At 44.3% G+C, this 20,750-nt stretch overlaps 1 protein-coding gene across 4 annotated transcripts in view; it reads right to left on the bottom strand.

The window, feature by feature from the left end:
- Positions 1 to 327: 327 nt before the first annotated feature.
- Positions 328 to 20,750, bottom strand: part of LOC101411721 (zinc finger protein 300-like) — a 71,651-nt gene continuing 51,228 nt past the window's right edge. For 3 of the 4 annotated variants that reach the window (XM_023587867.3, XM_058285752.1, XM_071211133.1), the window contains exons 3-6: positions 20,443 to 20,485; positions 5,888 to 6,014; positions 4,868 to 4,963; positions 328 to 1,676 (exon numbers count right to left, since the gene is read on the bottom strand). In XM_023587867.3, coding sequence (XP_023443635.2) covers positions 580 to 1,676; positions 4,868 to 4,963; positions 5,888 to 6,014; positions 20,443 to 20,485 — 1,363 coding nt within the window. In that variant the 3' untranslated portion in view covers positions 328 to 579. Of the gene's footprint in view, positions 1,677 to 4,867; positions 4,964 to 5,887; positions 6,015 to 20,442; positions 20,720 to 20,750 lie in introns of all 4 variants that reach the window. The other variant, XM_058285751.1, reaches the window with a different exon arrangement.

Raw genomic sequence — 20,750 nt, 5'->3', positions numbered from 1 at the left:
AATAATAAATTCATATTACTCCAGTTAAATTGTATTTTGAAAATACGAAGGATATCGTTTAGTGTAGAAAATCTTAGTAGATATTATTCTATATATATATATATATATCTGTATTTTTATATGTTATATATATTATATGGGCATATATGTCTACAAATTCACAGTTATGTTCAGTTCACCAACACAATTCCAAAATAGATAAATATTTTTATGTAGCATACTTGGCATTTAGCAACTCCTATAGGTCTCTGGGATTGTTCTGATGTTTACTGGATCTCATCTTAATGATTTAATGTATTCACATATTAAAAAGCTAAATAGCCACAGTGAATATAGATACTCTTTATAATTATATACCATGAAAATATTTCGCTCCAGAGCATCATTATCCTCCTATCATTAGTATTAAGAAAATAAGCTTTTCTTAATTCACTAAACTGGTAGGATTTCATCTGCATATGGATCTCTGCACACAGTGGCACTGAATTTCTTCCTCAAGACTCTTCTACATCCAGAATATCCATAGGTTTTCATTTCCAGATGTGTTGTGACTCTTGGACAGAAACTTTTTCTCTCACTTTATCTATACAGTTTCTCTCTAGTGTGAATTCTATAATGTCTAATGAGATTTGCCTTTTGGGAGAATGTTTTCCCACAGTCAGAACATTCGTAGGGTTTCTTTCCCATATGAGTTCTCTGGTGTATAATAAGACATGAGTTCTGGGAAAAAGCTTTCCCACATTCACTGCACCGATAAGGCTTCTCTCCTGTGTGAGTCCTCTGATGTAGGATGAGGTGTGACTTCTGGAAAAAAGCTTTCCCACATTCACTGCACCCATATGGCTTCTCTCCCGTGTGGATTCTATAATGTATAATGAGGCAGGACTTCCGGGAGAAACCTTTCCCACATTCTCTGCATCCGTAGGGTTTCTCTCCTGTATGAGATCTATGATGCTCAATGAGCCGTGACTTGTGGGAGAAAGTTCTTTCACACTCTGAACACTTATACGGCTTTTTGCCACCAGGAATTGTCTCATGTACCGAGAGGCCTGTCTTCTGGGGGAACAAGTTACCACAGTTTCTGTTTCCACTGGGGTTCTTTCCTGTGTGGTTTCCCCAATGTTTACTGAAGGCAAACTTTTCCCTGCAGCCATTCCCATAGTCACTGGATCCATAGGATTTCTCACCTCTGTGGACTCTGTAATGTACAAGGAGTTCTGACCTGTGGGAGAAGGTTTTTCCACATTTAGTGCCTTCACGGAGCTTCTCACCACTATCAACTTCTTGATTTGTATGAAGGGTTTGGTCAGGGCTGGAGGATTTTCTACATTGGCTACATGCACATGGATGCACTCCAAAATGTGTATTTTCAAGCTTAGAATAGAGAAATAATTTCCCATGTTCATCAAACTCAAATTTCTTCCTTGCAAGGTATGTGTTAGAGCTAAGTGAGTCTGTATTACATTTTGAACTTTTTCCACATGAGTCACATTGATGAACCAATGGTCTTGGAGGAACAAGATTTGTCGTCTGATAGAATGTTTTTCCAAATGCTCTACTTTCATGGTGCCCCTCTTTGGTCAATGTTTTCTTATCTAGGAATGCAATTTGCCTCCAAAGTTTATCTTGGTGGTGCTGTTGTCTAAACAGTTGGTCATCCACTTGCCAAATTTCTTCTAGGAAAAAGAAATATAGCATGAACTTGTTAATCTTTCCCAGTATCACATCATAGAATTAAATTACTTCAGAAATGTTTGGAGGAGGGTTAATTTTTTTGGTTTCAAGCCTAATTATCCAAACTAAAAAATAATCATAACACTCCTACTATGGATACTTCACTCCCTTGGCTTTTGAAAAGAAAAATTAAGATACTAGAAACTGGGAATAAACAATGACAATGAATATAAGCAACTTTGCTACTAACACATTTATAATGGTAACCTGGGGAGAAGGTGAAAACAGACACAAGTGAAAATGAATGACAGAGAAAGTGGAAGGGTAGTGCATTCAGGGTGACTGACGAACCAGCTGTCCAGGGCTGGGGGATGACCTCGATTGTGCATCTGCAATTTCCATGGGGAAAATATCTACACTTGGGCCAATTTCTAGCACTAACATGACATGACTGAATGCAGACCTGGAGATATGGACACAATTGACTACTACAAAACAGTACTAGCGACCCTGGCATATTTCTGGATAAAGAGAGGAAGACATAACAAGGAGTGCCCATCAGAAGATAAGGATGTTTAGGAAATAAGGAAAAAGACTAAAGAAACAGTAGTGTTTCCAGAGGAATTGAGAGAGAAGGGTGTTTAGGAAATATGAGCAAAGGACTAAGGTTGAAAGAAGTAAAGCCAAGTGTGAGTTCTCACTTAATGCCTGGGTTACAACTAGAATCTTCACTAATCTGCACTTCCTGTGTCATTCCCATCTCATGTTCCCTTTCATTATGAATGCCAAGTTCATTTTCTCAAAGCATCAGGTCTTTTATGATTAGAGGGACTTTTTTAGAGCTAGAAGCCCATTCTGCGGCGCTTTATTCTTACCTGTCCAAAAGAACACGTGCATGAGGCCAAAACACAAGCTTCCTTGCCCAGGATCTGAGTCCCCACCATATCCTCATTGCTTGAATTATCCTCTTCTTCAGCCAGAGTTCCTCGATACCAAATCTGGCTGGCCACTGACTCCTTATTTTTTCCCCTTCCACACATCTGATGGAACTGCCTCCAGACCAGCCTCCCACTGCACCCACATGAACACTCCAGCCACATGCTGGTTTCCACATCACTGCCTTCAATCTACTCTGAGAATCCTAAATGTCATTCTTTATCCTGTGCTTGGATCCTTATTACCCTTTATCTTCATGGACATTTTAGACCAAAAAATATAGTTCTTTCATGTCTGGCATCCAAACCCAATGCAACAAAGTAACTCAGTCTAGAAATGTGTAAGTCCCTTGAGCCCAAGTGGCTGAATACCTAACGGGTAAAACCATCATTAAAAACAATGATGTCCATCAACAGAATTTTCTAGAGTAGGACCCAGTCAGGTGGAACAGTTTTTGTTTTTTTGTTCATTTTGTTTTTCAGGACATACCAGAGATTGAACCCAAGACTTCGTATGGGAAGCAGGTGCTCAACCACTGACTACCTCTGCTCCCCAATGAGAGTTGGTTTTTTCATTGTTTGTTTTTAGGAGGTACTAGGAAACGAACCTGGGACTTCGTACATGGGAAGCAGATGCTCAACCACTTGAGCTACATCCACTCCCCCAGGTGCAGTTTTAAAGTTCCCCAGGAGCTCCACACTTTGATGTACCTTTCTGCTTAATAACAACTGCCTTAAACAAATGCTTGATAAAGTATCCTGGTCCAGAACAGAAGAGGGCATGTAGTAAATGCTCACCACATGCTTCCCAAAGAAATAAAGAAGAATAAAACAAAGGCTCTTCTTCCCATGGGATTATATCAAGATGGAGAGGGGAAGCTTCTGTTATAACCTATTATATAATAAAGAAAAATATGTAATCAAGTGTGAGTTTCTAAGTTACATACTTTAAGTCAGGAATTCACAGAAAAAATAATAGAGACTGGAATACAAAAGAAATGTTCCATGGAAGAAGTGAAATTTAAGCTCACACACAAGCAGAGAACAATTTTTAAACAGGGAATAACAAAACACAGAGGAAACAGCAAAAAAATATCACATTTATAGAGAACATTAAAAGAGGCTGCCACAAATTGAATGAACTATGAAAATTGGGCAACAGTGTAATTTTTGATAGGCAGCAGGGGGCCATATTACATGGTTTTAAAAGAAGAGGAATTTAAAAGTCATGAAAAGTAATATATTAAGGCTGGTTATAAGAGTATCCAGATATGTTAAATAAATAAAGTTGGTATTAACATCTAAAGATCAATTAGAACCAATAAATGGAATCAGAAAAGCCAATTAATTAGACAATCTAAGCATATAAGATGTTCTGGGGTGATGTCAGAAAAAATATAAAAGATGGAGGGAAAAATAAAGGAATACCTGAAAAGGAAAAAAATAACAGTAAGACCTAAAGAATCAAAGAGAAGATAGCACAATGAGGAGATTCCGCGATCCAGAGTGGCCATACCACAGAACCAGAAGTAGACTAGAAATGGCCACACTCCCCCAAAATAGAAAATGTGAAAATGAGTGAGAATTTAATAGAAAAGATTACATAAACTCTAAATAACCTGGCCATTTGATTTTCTATGCATCAAAATGCATGTAATACAAAGGTGAACCACCCGGGAGACCGTGGTGATTTAAAGTTATCGATTTACACTGAAGCACAGGAATGGCTTCCACCTGATGGCAGGTATTAAGGAGAAGAAGGGAAGTGAAAGAGAGATGTAGAAAATAAGTTTTTGAGGCATTTCACAGTAAGAGTAAGCAGAGAAAATAAAAGATAACCAAAAGAAACTCAGTGGCACAAAATAGCAGTCACTTTGAAATAGGGTCAATCTATGAACTCCTGAAAGCATGAAAAAGTCTATTTTATAAACATGGGGAAATATGTTAAGACTCAAGATTTTAGAGCAAGACTGAGCAAGCAAGGTCTTAGTCATTTCTGGATGGCAGACTAGAATAAAAAGGTATGTCTTTCCCTAAAAGCCAGGAAAGGGAAAGCAATCACGTGTGAGGGCTGATGTGCGGAGGTGCAGGGATGATTTGGGCATCTCAAGGTCTTGGGCTAAATTTCCACAGCTGCTTGCAAAGACCCAAGGTTTTTCAGAATGGTTGCCTGAAACAAAAATGACCACCAAGGTTCTGCTTTGTGACATTGCCAGACTTTATTTCCACTGTCCCCCTGTAGGCTGGTTCCCTCTCACCTGGACAGCTCCACCTATGGATTTCTTCCTCTCCCATCCATGGTTCCTCTCCCTGCTCCAACCTGGAGATCACAGCTGGTTTGATGACTTGACACCCTGTTCATAAGAAAGAGTTAATAGGATTTGTGCAGGGCCACCTGTGCTAGGGTACATCCACGGAAGCAAAAGGTTCAGGCTGCACATGAACATTTACATCCCGGGCAAAGAAAAGATATTTCACTTTACAAACAAACTATCCATGAGTGACCACAGACATGCACTGCTGGTGAGAATGTAAAATGGTGCAGCTGCTATGGAAAACAGGTTGGCGGTTCCCAAAAAGTTAAACATGAAAGTACCATATGACCTAGCAATTCTGCTCCTAGGCGTGTACCCAAAAGAACTGAAAGCAGGGACTCAGACACTTGTGCCCCACCAGCATTATTCACAACAGCCAAAAGGTGGAAGTAATCCAAGTGTCCTCAACAGATAAATGGAAAAACAAAGTGTGGGCTACCCACCCAATGGAATGTTACTCAGCCACATTCCATAAAAAGGGAAGGAAGGTCTGATCCATTCCACACTGTGGCTGAACCTTGGAAACATTATGCCAAGTGAAAGAAGTCAGACACAAAAAGAAATACACTGTATGATTCCACTTACATGAAATATCGAAACTAGGCAAGTTTGGAGACAGAAAGCAGGTTACAGACCACCAGAGGCCAGGAAATGGGGCAAGGGGAGTTACTGCTTACTAGAGATGTTTGTTTGGGGTGAGGAAAACGTTTTGACCACGGATGGTAGTGAAGGTAGCACCACACTGTGAATGTGACTAATGCCACTGAGTTGTACACTGAAAAGTGGTTAAACGGCAAATTTAGTATTTATATTACCACAATTTTTTAAAAGTTAAAGAATCTTTGACCACTGAAACTCAAGGCCAAACACTTACAGGCACTTACAAGGTTTTAACATTTTATATAACCGAGAAAAAGCAAGGAACCCAGAGAGAACCCGAGGAACACGGGAAGCTTCCCTCACCCACGGAGACCAGGTGGCTGTAGTTCTCCAGCATCACGTCCCTGTACAAGGTTCTCTGGGCAGGGTCCAGCTGCTGCCACTCCTTCTGGGTAAAGCCCACAGCCACGTCCTTGAATGAAATTGGCCCCTGAAACAGACATTCCAGTTAACCTGGAGTGGCTGGCACTGAGGGCGGTGGCAAAGGTGTAGCGGAAACCGACCCTACCACCTCCAGAGTCAGGTTCCCCAAGTTACGTTATACAGGAAGCTTAACATGGCCCTAATTTTGTATACACTTTGTAGGGGGGTGAAATTAATAATAATAAAGCCCTCACTCCTGAGACCTCACTACTGATCTGCATTCATTCCTTCAGTGAGGGTTTATGGAAGCTTCCTATGATCCTGGTGCTTGGGATCAAAATGCAACATTGTTCCTGTCCTAAAGGTGCTTCTGGTCTGGGGAGTGAGCTGAGCCTCTAAATACATCTGGGCAGTTAAGATTCTGCTGAAGGCTGCCTGCTTAAGGTGGTGGAGTGAGACTCCAGGGCGCCAATCCCCTACAGTGGCTTTGAGCAACAAACAAGAACTGGCGGAAACTTTCTCAAAGCTCCAGAAAACAGTTACTGGTTGCAGTAACAGGGTGAGCGCTAAATCAAGAAAAGGGCCATTTAAAAGTAGTAAGATTATGTGGTACCCTTGTTGGCCCCTCACCAGCTCAAGATTCCCAGCGTGGGCCCCTGGTCCCAGTTCTGGAGGGAGCAGAGTAACTTTTGCGCACACCCTGGGAACACGTATACCTGTGCCAGACTGTCTGGTGGCAGCCTGAAGAACTGAACCAGGACACTTGTTGCAAGCTAACTGTCCCAGACCCGTCCTGTAAGTAGAGGCAGCTCGCTGAGATATCCCATGTAATACTGTAGAACAGTCAAAGCACAGCTGCCTGGAGCAAAGCACTGCTGGCCGTGGGATATACAGAGTAGAGTCCAGGACTGTGAAGAAACACTCCCTATTTCTTAGGGGAATGGGAACATTCAGAATCAAATAAACAGGGAAATTCCAGGGGCTGTGCATCCATACCCAGGTCAAGATACATGGACAGTAAAGACTGGGGAGGGCCCCATGTGTTTGTGTCAGGCACAGTGGAAGGCAGGCAGAGCTCTGAAGGAAAGCACTCACACACACCAACCTGCAAAGTCTGGGAAAGGTCTCTTCTTTTGTTATTTTTAGCTCCTGGCATTCAAAAAAATCTCTGTCCTCACACTAGCAAGTATACGAGATTAAGGAACAGATGATTCTGTGTCTACACTCCATAACTAAAACATCAAAATATCAAAATGTCCAGGTTGATCTCTTCCAGGAAGATGGCAGACTAGAAAGACATAGGACTCTCTTCTGTCGCAGAAAAAATAGCTAGAGGACAGGCAGAAATGGCCTGGGAAAAAAATCTTCTGGGGTTTAGGACACCAGGGGAAGGCTGGACATCACCAAGAAGAGAGAGGGGCAAAGGTAAAGAATCGTGCTGGCAAAACTGTAAGTTAAAAGCTGCAGCTGCAAATGCTTGCACCCTCCTCCATGTCTGCCTCGGGAGTCAGCAAGGGTCTAAAGAGACCCAGGCCTCTCAAGTGCCCTCTCTACTGACCAGGACTAGTCACCGAAGGTGTAGAGGGGAGTGGAATTATTTCCTACCCAGGAAGAGGGAGGGGGCTGCCAGCAAAGGTTGGAGAGCTGCCTCTGAGAAAGTTTGAATTCCGAGACTCTGAGCCTCCAGGCAGAATCCTCTATCACACTGATCTGGTCCGCGGTGCAGCAAACACTCCACCCAGACACTGAACTGAGAGGGCTGCTAAAGAGCAGCATCTGCTGACAGACCAAAGAAGTGCACATGAGGAAATTAAAAGTAAATACGAGAGGCTTTTTCTGGTCTTTACAACTTCCCTCCCCCAAGTCCTAGGAAGCAGGTCTGAAACTCATTACTAGGTCCAGGCCCATATTTGAGGCAACTAACAGGGACAATGCTAAAAGAATCAAAACAGGTTGAACCAAGGACCAAAGAAAGCAGTAACAATCAGCCTCTGACCACTATGGTCTCTCTGACCCTATGAGAGAGAGAGAAATTGAGCATCTGAGTAAACTCACCACCCTAATAAGAAGACTAGACATGAGCAAAAAATTACAAGGCAAACTAAGAAAATGGAAGAAATGGCCCAAGAAAAGGAATATATCAAAGCCCCAGAATAGACACAGGATTTGAGACAAATAATCACCAAGATGCACACAAATTTTCAAAATCAAATTAATGAGTTAAAAGACAATATGGCTGAAGAGATAAAGGACATCAAGAAGACACTGAGTGAGCACAAAGTAGAATTTTAAAACCTGAGTTAAAAAGTAAGAGGGAAGCGGACTTGGCCCAATGGATAGGGCATCTGCCTACTACATGGGAAGTCTGCAGTTCAAACCCCGGGCCTCCTTGACCCGTGTGGAGCTGGCCCATGCTCAGTGCTGATGCGCGCAAGGAGTGCCGTGCCACACAGGGGTGCCCCCGCATAGGGGAGCCCCACGCGCAAGGAGTGCACCCCGTAAGGAGAGCCGCCCCTTGCAAAAAAAGTGCAGCCTACCCAGGAATGGTGCCACACACATGGAGAGCTGACACAGCAAGATGACACAACAAAAAGAAACACAGGGGAAGCGGACTTGGCCCAGTGGATAGGGTGTCCGTCTACCACATCGGAGGTCCGTGGTTCAAACCCCAGGCCTCCTTGACCCGTGTGGAGCTGGCCCATGTGCAATGCTTATATGCACAAGGAGTGCCGTGCCATGCAGGGCTGTCCCCTGCATAGGGGAGCCCCATGGGCAAGGAGAGCACCCCGTAAGGAGAGCCACCCAGTGTTAAAGAAAGTGTAGCCTGCCCAGGAATGGTGCCGCACACACAGAGAACTGACACAGCAAGATGACGCAACAAAAAGAAACACAAAGTCCCATGCCGCTGACAACAGAAGCGGACAAAGAAGACGCAGCAAATAGACATAGAGAACAGACAACCGGGGTGGGAGGGGGAGAGGAGAGAAATAAATAAAAGAAATATTTTTTAAAAATGCAATTAATGTGTCACGATGATGAAAGAGGTTGTTGATGTGGGAGGAGTCAAGTGAGGGGGTGAGGGGTATATGAGGACCTCATATTTTTTGAATGTAACATTTAAAAAAATATAAAGAAGGGAAAAAAAAAGATAAATGTGACCTCCTCAAAACTAAACACTTTTGCACCTCAAAGGACTTTGTCAAAAAGGTAAAAAAGGGAAACGGACTTTGGCCCAGTGGTTAGGGCGTCCGTCTACCATATGGGAGGTCCGCGGTTCAAACCCCGGGCCTCCTTGACCCGTGTGGAGCTGGCCATGCGCAGTGCTGATGCGCGCAAGGAGTGCCGTGCCACGCAGGGGTGTCCCCCGCGTGGGGGAGCCCCATGCGCAAGGAGTGCGCCCCGTAAGGAGAGCCACCCAGCGTGAAAAGAAAGAGCAGCCTGCCCAGGAGTGGCGCCGCCCACACTTCCCGTGCCGCTGACGACAACAGAAGCGGACAAAGAAACAAGATGCAGCATAATAGACACCAAGAACAGACAACCAGGGGAGGGGGGGAAATTAAATAAATAAATCTTTAAAAAAAAAAAAAAAGGTAAAAAAGCAGCTGACTCAATGGGAGGAAATATTTGGATATCACATGTCCAATAAGCATTTAATATCCATAATACAGAGAGATATTACAGCTCAACAATAAGAAGACAAAAGGACCTGATTAACTTCAGCTCCTACACTCTGATTTATTGGACTTACTCCACTCAGCTAACATGGAGTTGAAGAATGTCAACCACCACACCATGGAGCCTAGAGTGCCTACAATTGAAAGCAGGAGGATTGCATCCAATATCCATGTGAATCTAAACCCCCTCTTGACATAGATGTGGAATGGACACAACCAAGCCAAGGTCCACAGGAAGGAGGAATACAGCAAGGATCAGAGTGGACTTAATGATATTCTATTCATGAACTATTGTGATTAATAATCGAGAAAATGTGGCATTGATGTGGAAAAAGAGGCCATGGTGGCTGCTGGGTGCGGGGAAGGGGAGGAAGAGAAGAGATGTGGAGGCATTCTCGGGACTTGGAGTTGTCCTGGGTGGTGCTCCAGGGACAATTACCGGATGTTCTATGTCCTCCCATGGCCCACTGGATGGAACGTGGGAAAGTGTGGGCTATGGTGTGGAACACGGGACATGGGGTGCAGCGATGCCCGGAGATGTACTCACCAGACACAATGGATGTGACATGATGATGGCGGAGAGTGTTATTAGGGGGGGAGTGGTGGGGTGGGGGCGGTGGGGGCAAATGGGGACCTCATATTTTTTAAATGTAATATCTTTTTAAAAAATGAATAAATTGAGTAGAATTTGGGAAAAAAAAAAAAAAGGACCTGGTTAAATAATGGGCAAGACTTTAAAAAAACATTTGTTCAAAGGACACAAAAGGTGAAAAAACACATGAAAAAATGTTCACCATCACTTGCAATCGGGAAATGCAAATCAAAACTACAATGAGATATTATTTCACACCTATCAGAATGATGACTATTAAAAAGACAAAGAACTATAGGTGTTGGAGAGCTGTGGAGAGAAAGGAACACTTATTCACCATTGGTGGGAATGTAGAATGGCACAGCCACTGTGGAGGACTGTTTGGCAGTTCCTAAAGATGATGAATGGAGATTTGCCACATAACCTGGCAATATTACTACTGGGTATATGCCCAGAAGAACTGAGAGCAGTGACATGAACAGACATCTGCACAACAATGTTCATAGCAGTGTTTATCATGATTGCCAAAAGTTATAAATAACCCAGGTGTCCATCAACTGATGATGTGGTTAAACTGTGGTATATTCATATGAAGACATATTTTCAGCTATAAGAAGAAATCATGAAGTATATGACAACATGAATGAATCTGAAGGACATTACTGTATGATTGTGCTAATAAGAACTAAATCTATTGTATAATCTCATGGAGTTACTAATTTGAATGTAGTGAATGTAGGTCACCAGAAAATAGAATGAGTTTAGAGAATGGAAAGCTAAGGCTTAACTTGTACAGAATTGGTAAAAAGGATGTGGCTAATCTTGGGAAACAAATAGAAAAGGTGGAAGCCCAACATAATCTTTGTAATTAGCAGTACTAATACATGTGTATGAAAGTGGTTTAAAGGGAAAGTCTAAAATCATGTATATTACTAACAGGAAAACTAAAAAAATATAACATGAAACTGTGTAGCACAATAAAACTGCATGTGAAATATGAATTTGGGCAAAATTGCATATGACTTCTTCTTTGAAGCCAAATAAATGTTAATAGTACAAAATATTAACATTCAGACAAAAAATTATGCTAAGTGAAAGAAAGTGGATACAAAGCACTATATATTGTATGATTCCATTTATATAAAATGTACCTAAATCAATTTATAAAGATGAAATTATATTAGTAGCTTAATGATAGGGAAGGAATGCTAAGGGATGTAGAGTTTTTCTTTTTGAGTAACAAAATTGTTCTAAAGTTTTTTGTGGTGAATGTATAACATTGTGATTATACTAAAAGCCATTGGTTATATACTTTGGATAGCTCATATGGTATATGGATATATCTCAATAAAACTGCTTAATAAATAAAGAATTGTACAAAAATAGCCAGGAATAGCAGCTATATACAGCAGGGGAAATGTGGAGAGATTGAGTGATGAAGAATTTTCTTGTTTATTATTATTACTATTCATTAAATGAAAATGCTAATAATGATTGAAGTGATGAATGCACAACTGTGTGATTATACCAAATACCATTGAGTGTACACTTTGGATGAATTGTATGCTTTAGTAATATGTATGAACAAACCTGATTTGTTTAAAGAAAATGGTCCTAAATATGTTCAGAGAGTTACAGAAAAACATGTACAAAGAACTAAAGGATTCTGGAAAACAATAGATGAATCCAAAGAGAATATCAATAGATAGACAGAAATCATGAAAAGAAACCAAACAGGGAAACGGACTTTGGCCCAGTGGTTAGGGCGTCCGTCTACCATATGGGAGGTCCACGGTTCATACCCCGGGCCTCCTCGACCCGTGTGGAGCTGGCCATGCGCAGTGCTGATGCGCGCAAGGAGTGCCGTGCCACGCAAGGGTGTCCCCCGCGTGGGGGAGCCCCCACGCGCAAGGAGTGCGCCCGTGAGGAAAGCCGCCCAGCGTGAAAAGAAAGTGCAGCCTGCCCAGGAATGGCGCCGCCCACACTTCCTGTGCCGCTGACGACAACAGAAGCGGACAAAGAAACAAAAGCAGACAAAGAAACAAGATGCAACAAATAGACACCAAGAACAGACAACCAGGGGAGGGGGGAAAATTAAATAAATAAATAAATCTTTAAAAAAAAAAAAAAGAAAAGAAAAGAAACCAAACAGAGCTGAAAACCACAACAGCCAAAATAAAAAATTCCCTAGGGGAGTTCAACAGTAGATTGAAGCTGGCAGAAGAATCAGTGAACTAGAGATAAGACTATTGGAATCATTCAGTCTGAGGAGCAGAAAGAAAAAAGAATAAGAAAATGTTTACCAATACACACATTGTGGGACTTCCAGAGAAGAAAAAGGGGCAGAGAATATATGTGAAGATTACACTGCAGGCTACGATAGAAGTACATTTAAATACAGAATGGGCACTAATTCAACTTACTGATGTCAAGTTCAGCTACAGAGGAGGTCATATGAGTAGAGTCATGAATGATAACCAGTGGGGATCTGAGGTGGCTCAAGTGATTCAGCACCTCTCTTCCACGTGGGAGGTTCCAGGGTCAGTTCCTGGTGCCTCCTAAAGAGAAGACAAGCAGACACAGAGAGCACACAGCGAATACAAAACAAAAGGGGGGGGGATAAATAAAAATAAATCTTAAAACCTAAAGGAGGAAGATCTGAGGGTAACCTCCAGATCTTACAGGGCAGCTTGTGGTACCATTAAGAAGACAGGAGGAGAGGCAGGTTGGGGAAGTAAGTTTTGAATCTGGCATGTTTGAGGATCTGTGAATATGTACAGGTGTATGAAGAAAGACATCTGTAGTGGACCTTCCCAAAATTCATATCCACCCAGAACCTCAGAGTGTGACCTTATTTGGAAATGGGGGTATCTGCAGATATAATCAAAGTAAGGACTGAGATGAGAGCTTACAGGATTAAGGAGGGCCCTAAATCTTATAACCGGTGTCCTCATAAGAAGAGGACAGAGGAGAAGTGGAAATGGCTCAAGCAATTGGGTGCCCACCTTCCCAGGTTCAGTTCCCAGTTCCTCCTAAAGCAGACAAGCCCAACAGCGAGTTGATGCAATGGGCTGGCACAGTAAGCTGATGCAATGAGAAGACACAACTAGGAGACATAATGAAGAAACACAATAAGAGACACAACAAGCAGGCAGCAGGGGTGGCTCACGTGATTGAGAGCCTCTCTGCCACATGGGAGGTCCTGGGTTTAGTTTCCAGTGCCTCCTAAAAAGAAGACAAGGAACAAAGACAGCACACAACAGACACAGAGAGCAGACAGCAACCACAAACAATGAGAGGGAAGAGAAATAAATAAATCTTAAAAAAAAAAAAAGGAGAGAGAGACCCGGAGATACAGAAAAGGCCATGTGAAGACAGAGGCACAGATTGGAGTGATGTTGCCACAAGCCAAGGAGCACCCAGGACAGCCCTGAGCCACCAGGAGCCAGGAAGAAGCAGTGAAGGATTCTTCCCTGGAGCCTTCAGAGAGAGTGACCCTGCAGGCACCTTGACTTCAGGCTTCTGGCTTCTAGAACGGTGAAAGAATAAATTTCTCTTCTTTTAAGCCATCCACTTTGTGGCAGCCCTAAGAAACTCATTCAAGATCCAAGAAGCCAGAGGGAAGCAGATGTGGCTCAAGTGAGTGGGTTCCCGCCTACCACATGGGAGGTCCCAGGTTCAGTTCCCAGTGCCTCCTGCAGAAGTCAAGCTCACGCAACCGGCAGGCGCAGTGAGCTGGCGTAGCAAGATGACACAATGAAGAGACAAAGAGGAAAGGCAATGAAAGACACAACAAGCCAGGGAGCTGAGATGGCCCAAGCGATTGAGCACCTCTCTTCCACATGGAAGGTCCTGGGTTCGGTTCTTGATGCCTCCTAAAGAGAAGACGAGCAGACAGAGAGAGCACATAACAAATGGACACAGAGAGCAGACAGCAACGGTAAACAACGAGGGGTGGGGGGAATAAATTTTTTTTTTAAATCCTATAAGCCATCGGGATATATGGGTCTGGACCTGGAGAGAGACTTCTACGATGGAGAGGAGTTTGGGGGAATCTTCAGCACAGAGTTAGCAGATAAAACCTTCAGTGTTCATGAAATCACCTACTGAAGTGATACAAATTGGGAGTGCAAGGGACAGAAACCGGAAAAGGACAACTGAGAAGAAAGTACAACTGCTCTAGCAAGCCTTCGAAACTTACTAAGTTCATTAAAAGTTATTGCAAAGATGTTCCAAGAATAGCTGGATTTTGCCCTTAGCCTAAATTCTGTACAGAATTCTAAATGTAGGTTGAAAATACACCAAACATTCTGGAATGATGATGGCCTGAATAAAATATTTGACATGCTCCCTGCCCCAACTCTTTCTGGAACAACCCCAATCCCGAAGGCACTTATCTGTAGAATGGGAAGCTCTCCCAGGATCCCTGGCTGAGGAAAGCAGACGTGGGCCTCTTTAAAGAGCTGGGAAGAGCCCACCACGCAGCAGGCGCTTTACCTCCCACCCGCCCTGGGTCTGGGGCAAAGAGAGCACAGGTTGTGGTTCCCGGAGTGACCTAGGCTGGGTGTCGAGAGCTCACACAAACTTCCCTGCTGGACAGCCTGGGGAGGGGCCGCCTGATTGCCCTTAGTGGAAAAAAGGAGCTCAGGCCAGCGGCGTCTTTTATCCACTGTAATGGGAAGGACAGCTGGCCTGGGGTCCAGCGCCTCCCGCGGTCACAGGCCGTGGTTAATTGTGTGATTACACGGTCAGGGACCTGGAGAGGACAGGAGGGAAGACTGCCATTGAGGAGCTGGAGGAAGAAGCCCGTGGCTGGACTTCGCAGACCGGGGCCACAGCACGGGGCCGTGTGTCCTGTGTGACGCCACCAAAGGCTCTCGCTGCAGAGGCAACTCGGCGGTCAGGAGGCAGGATGGCCGCGAGGTGGGCGGTGGCCTCTGCCAGTGGCCCCAGTGCTGCCTGACGGCGCTGGGGCTTCATCCCCTGGCCTCGTGTGTGCTTGTACAGGGGCAGCTGCGGACGTCAAGCTTCAGCACCTGCAGCCGCCCTCGGAGCTCCTTCTGTAGAGCAGTGGGAGGCAGCTGCACCCGTTTCCAGGCTGGGTGGGCGTCATCCGCTACAAGGTGATGCTTGCTGGACGGTCCAGAGCAGCGCTATTCAGGAGAGCCACGGGGTGGAAGGACCCAAGTGCCGAGGGCTTCCCCACAGATGAACGGATCAACGAAACAGGTCTAGCCGTACCAGGCAAGGCTTTCCCTGTAAAAAGGAGCACTGCACAGATGGCCCACGACAACTTGGAAGAACCTCGAAAATGCTAAGTCAGAGATGTCAGACACAAAAGGTCACGGGTTGTCTGATTCCCTTTATCTGATATATCCTGAATAGACAAACCCATGAGAAAGCAAGCGGGGTGGGGGGGGGGGGCCAGGTTCCTGAGTGCAGGGTGTTCTCCTGGGGAGATGGGAAAGTTCGAGACTAGAGAGGAGGTAGCTGGACAGCACTGTGAACATACTAGATGCCACTGGATTGTTCAGTTTAAAATGGTTACTTGTCTGTTAGGTGAATTTCACCTCAAATTTTTTTAAAAAAGGAAAAAAGGGCCACAGGCTACAGAGCGCTGCCCTAGCCTCCACATCTGTCTCCTCTGGCTCATCTCTCCATTGCACCTTAGAGAACCGTCTTTTGAAAACTCAGTTATGATGACAAACAAGAGCACACTGCTTGTGAATTTGGGGTGCTGCTTTTGGGATCTAGATTATACACCAAAACAAAAACGTGTTCTATTTCTCCCTAACCCAGAACACAAAATGCAGACACCAGGTGTGGAAGTGAGGATGGCACCTCCGAGAACAGAGCCTTTGGCTCCTGCTCCTTCTTCCCTGCATGGGAAAGCACGGAGGAGGACACGGCACCCATGGACCCCGCCTTGTGACCAGGAGGCCAGAAGAATGAGGATGAAAAGCCGGCACCCTGAGGCGGGGCAGAAGGACAGCAAGGGCTGAGTCCTTGACAACGTAGTCCTATCAGTGAAAGCAGCCTGGAGCCGGCGCTGCGGGGGACACGCACCCTGCACGGTTTAAGCGCCTAGCAGACGGGCTTTCGGCAAGTTCAGCTGAACACACTCTGACCGAGCCATGGGGGCAGGGACAGGTAAGGAGACCAAAACAGAAAAGTCAAATTAGATCCTCACCTCTCAAGTACACAAAGTCAATGACTCACATTCTCCTCCTCCCCTCCCTTCTCCCTCTAAATTAAAGACCCAAATAAGAATGTGATTTACCCAATTAGCGAGCACTTAAACACGTCACAATGCCAAGGGACCCCAAGGACGTGGAAAACAGGGGTGCTCCGACACTGTGGGTGAGCGTGCCAACTAAGGCACACACCACAGAGCGCACCTGAGCCATACCTCACAAAACCAAAAGCCATGTTGCTGCTTTTAGGTCTATCCTCCAGCGAAACACTGCCCAGGTGCAGAGACCTGAACGAGGTGGTAAGTACTGCCCAGGTTGTAATAACCAAAAATGGGGAAAGAACAATGCCTGCCTACAGGGCTGGGATGAGCAGACTGTTCTAGAGCAGCTGAAATGAACAAGCCCAGTCTTCCCCTAGTAAACATGGACAGGTCTCCAAAAAACTGCAGAACAGTGTACAATGCCATCTGAGAAACTTTAGTATAGTCTATACATTGTTTATAAATATGTATATGCAATAGAACATTAAAAATACAGATGGGGTAACAGAGAATCCATTAGTGTGTGTCTATGAAAAGAAGGAAAATATGGATGGGAAAAAAGGAACACAAGGCATGTCAACTGAGAGGCAGGCTAGCGTAGGGCAAGCGCAAATAGGGTTCAAATCTTTGCTCTGCCATTTGTAAGCTGTGTGACTCTATACAAGTTTCATTCCCTCTCTGGGCTTTAATTTCCTCCTTTGCAAAATTGAAATAATGTAAGTTATCTACTAGAATGCTGAATATTAAATGGCTCAACACATAAAATATTTATTGCAGGGGGAACAGATGTGGCTCAAGCAGTTGAGTGCCCACCTCCCACACGGGAGGTCCTGGGTTCATTCGGTTCCCAGTGCCTCCTAAACCAATACAAACACCAAGGGAAGCGCATGTGGCTCAAGTGATTAAGCTCCTGCCTACCACATGGGAGGTCTGTGGTTCGGTTGCCAGTGCCTCCTAAAGAACAGTGACCTGGCATGACCAGCAGGCGTGACAAGGTGACATAACGAGACACAAGAAGAAAAACATAATGAAAGATATAACAAAAGCAGGGAGCTAAGGTTCCCAGTAAGACAAGCAAGATGGCAAGGTGGCATGTCAGACAGGCACGGCAAGCTGACGCAACAAGATGACGCAACAAGAGATACAAGGAAAAAAAACATTATGAGAGATACAACAAAGCAGGGAACAGAGGTGGCTCAAGTGACACCTCCCTCCCACATCGGAGGTCCCAGGTTCAGTTCCCAGTGCCTCCAAAAGAAACAAGGAAGACGAACAGACACAGCAAGTACAAAAAATGAGGGGCTGGGGAGAATATAAATCTTAAAAAAAAAAAAAGCAAAATAAATGAAAAAACCAACTCAGGGAAGCTAATGTGGCTCAGTGGTTGAATACTGGCTTCCCAATTACCAGATCCTAGGTTCAATCCCTGGCTCCAGAACCTCAAAATTTTTTTTATTACAGTGGTCCTCAGCATTAACCGATATTATCATCTGACATGATTTCTTTTTTCTCAAATGACAGATCTGAAAGCAACATAACGAAATGTTAACATTTATTAATAGGATCTCTTGATATACGATCCTTTGTACTTATGCATAGTTTTCCTTAATTTCTGAAGGTTAAAAAAAAACGTCCAGCCACTCCTCCAACTCAAAAAGAATATGCAAGGATAGCAAAAAGTATTTTGGGGGAAAAATTAGGACATATCCTCCCAGAAATCAAAAATAATGCAAAGCTACAGCCACAGGAATAACATGAAATTGAACAGGAACAGATAAGAAGACCAACAGTAAACACAGGGAAGCAGATGTGGCTCAAGTGATTGGGCTCCCCCGTATCATATGGAGGGTCCCGGGTTTAGTTCCCAGACCTCCTGGTGAAGGGGCGTTGGCCAGCATGGAGAGCTGACACAACAAAAAAGAGACACAGAGGAGAAACAGTGAGAGACACAACCAACTAGGGAGCTGAGGCGCCTCAAGCAATCGAGTGCCTCTCTCCCACGATGGAAGGTCCCAGGATCAGTTCCTGGTGCCTCCTAAAGAGATGATGAGAAGACAAGACAAGCAGACACAGGTGAATGTGCAGTGTATGGACACAGAGAGCTGACAGCAAGGGAGTGGGAGGGAATAAATAAAAAAAAAAAAATCTTAAAAGAGTAAATACAGAAACTAAGTGAGAATTTATATGGGAATGTATTACTGTAAATTGGAACTCTATCAGAATTTATTAAATGATACAGAATGCATTTCAAATGACCGTAGAAATAGATGTGTTGGGGCAATGACCATCTGAAAAATCAAATTAGGTAGCTACTTCATACCCTTGACTAACATAAATGAGTTGGATTAAAGATTTAAATGATAAAAAGATGAAAATGTCAACTTATATTGTATGGGGAATTCTTATATTAACGATCAAATAAGTAAATGTGACAAAAACATACAAAGTGCTATGAAGAAAGTATGTGAGCAGGGTGGGGAGCCTTCCTCCTCGCAGCAGGGGGCAGGAAGCATGTCTGGAGGGGAGGGTCCCCTAAAGGGAGCGGCTTCAGCTGGGAAGTGAAGGAGGTACAGGATTTCCGAGGCAAGTGGGGCGCCGAGTGTTCTGGACACAGGACGCACACGTGCCGCGGCCAGGAGTGGCAAGCGGGCCAGCGCGCTGGGGCGCAAGCAGCGGGAGGGCGGGGGCGCCAGGAAGGCAGCCCAGAAGGGCGGGCAGAGCCCCGGGCACGCCGAGGAGCCTGGGCTCTACTGCCAGCGCGGTGCCCTCCTTTCTGGAAATCACAGGCTAATGACAGCTAAGGACAGCTCAAGCCAATGATTCCCTAACGTCACCAGTGGCCTATGGCCAGCTAAACCAGACACGCAACAGCCACATTTGTCATTTAAAATCTTCCAGTAGGCACATTTTTCAAAAAATTTTTAAAAAAGAAACAGGTGAAGTTAATTTTAATAACATATTTTATTTAGCCCAATATATCCAAAATATCATTTCAACACAATTGTTTTAAAATTGACACATTATTCTTTTTTTCACACATCTTCGAAATCTGCTACTTTATACTTACAGCACAGCTCTGTTCAGATATTATATTTTCAATGGCTAAGGGGAAATGTATTCCTATCAAAACAATAAAATTGTGTTTAATGGAAAAATATTTTACTCTGATTCATTTTGAAATGTAAATTAAATTGAAATTTCAATTCCTTATTCACAGAAACCACACTTCCAATGCGTGGGAGACACACGTGGCTACCGGCTGCTGCACTGGACAGTGCCGATCCGGAACGTACAACCACCACTGCGTTCCTCTGCTGGGGACAGGGACTGACAGCGAAAACTATAGATGGCCGAGACCTCTGCAGGGAGGAAGGACTAAAGGGGACAGCAGCAGGGGACAACTAAGCCCTAAGAGAGGGGAGGCTTCTCTTAAGGCTAGAGGAGAGGGTAGGCGAGCTCTTCTACCTTCCCGCCACATGTCTGCTAAAGATGGAAACTTTGAGTGGTTCGCCCTCCATCTGGGTGAAAAACTAGTAAGGATAATTATCTGAAGAGCACGCAGTCCATTCATTCCTCTAGATGAGGCAAGGGTTATACCTGTATCAGCTTGAACCATAAAACAAGGCTGAGGTGTTTTGATTTTTAAAAGAACTGTCATGAGAAATTTCTGTATTGGCATAATAGTCACTGTTTATACAGGGAAAAAAGTCACAGCAGACCTGCTATTGTGTTTATTTTCAGAATTGGCATTACTGAGGAACCTCAAGACCCATCAAGTAAATTCCTCAACAGCCAAAAAAGCTCTGCTTCCCCTGAGTTGATGCGGTTTCCCCAGATGACAGCCTCCGTGTCTGTCCCGCCCTTCCCACATCTTCATCTGTTCTCATGTGTTTCCTCTGATCCTGATGCCTAACTGTTCGTGTCTTTCACTTTATTGAATGCATTCTTACAAGCCTCCTGAACTGCCCTGCAAATAAAGAAACACCTCACTCACCTGGTCCATGGTCCTTTCCTGCTGTTCAGGAAAAAGCAGACACCTGTGAAGGCAGAGATTGGGGTGGAGGGGAGAAGAGGAGGTGAGAGGCCAGGCCGGCTTCAGGGCCGCAGAATCAGCCGCTGGAACACAAGCCGCTGGAACAGGAGCCAGGTGGAGGGAAGGCCCCTCGGAGGAGCCACGTTCTCAGAGCAGAGTCCTCACGCTGCAAGTGCGATTAGAGACCCAATCTTCTGAGGCTTCAATTTGGATTTTTTTAAACTTGATTCAAGTGTACCTGCGTTTCAATAATCAATTTGCAATTTATT

Source organism: Dasypus novemcinctus, chromosome 23 (assembly GCF_030445035.2).
Source record: "Dasypus novemcinctus isolate mDasNov1 chromosome 23, mDasNov1.1.hap2, whole genome shotgun sequence".
Classification (NCBI taxonomy): Eukaryota; Metazoa; Chordata; class Mammalia; order Cingulata; family Dasypodidae; genus Dasypus; species Dasypus novemcinctus.
Note: the sequence above shows the minus strand (reverse complement) of the source record. Positions and strands in the feature narration are given on the sequence as shown.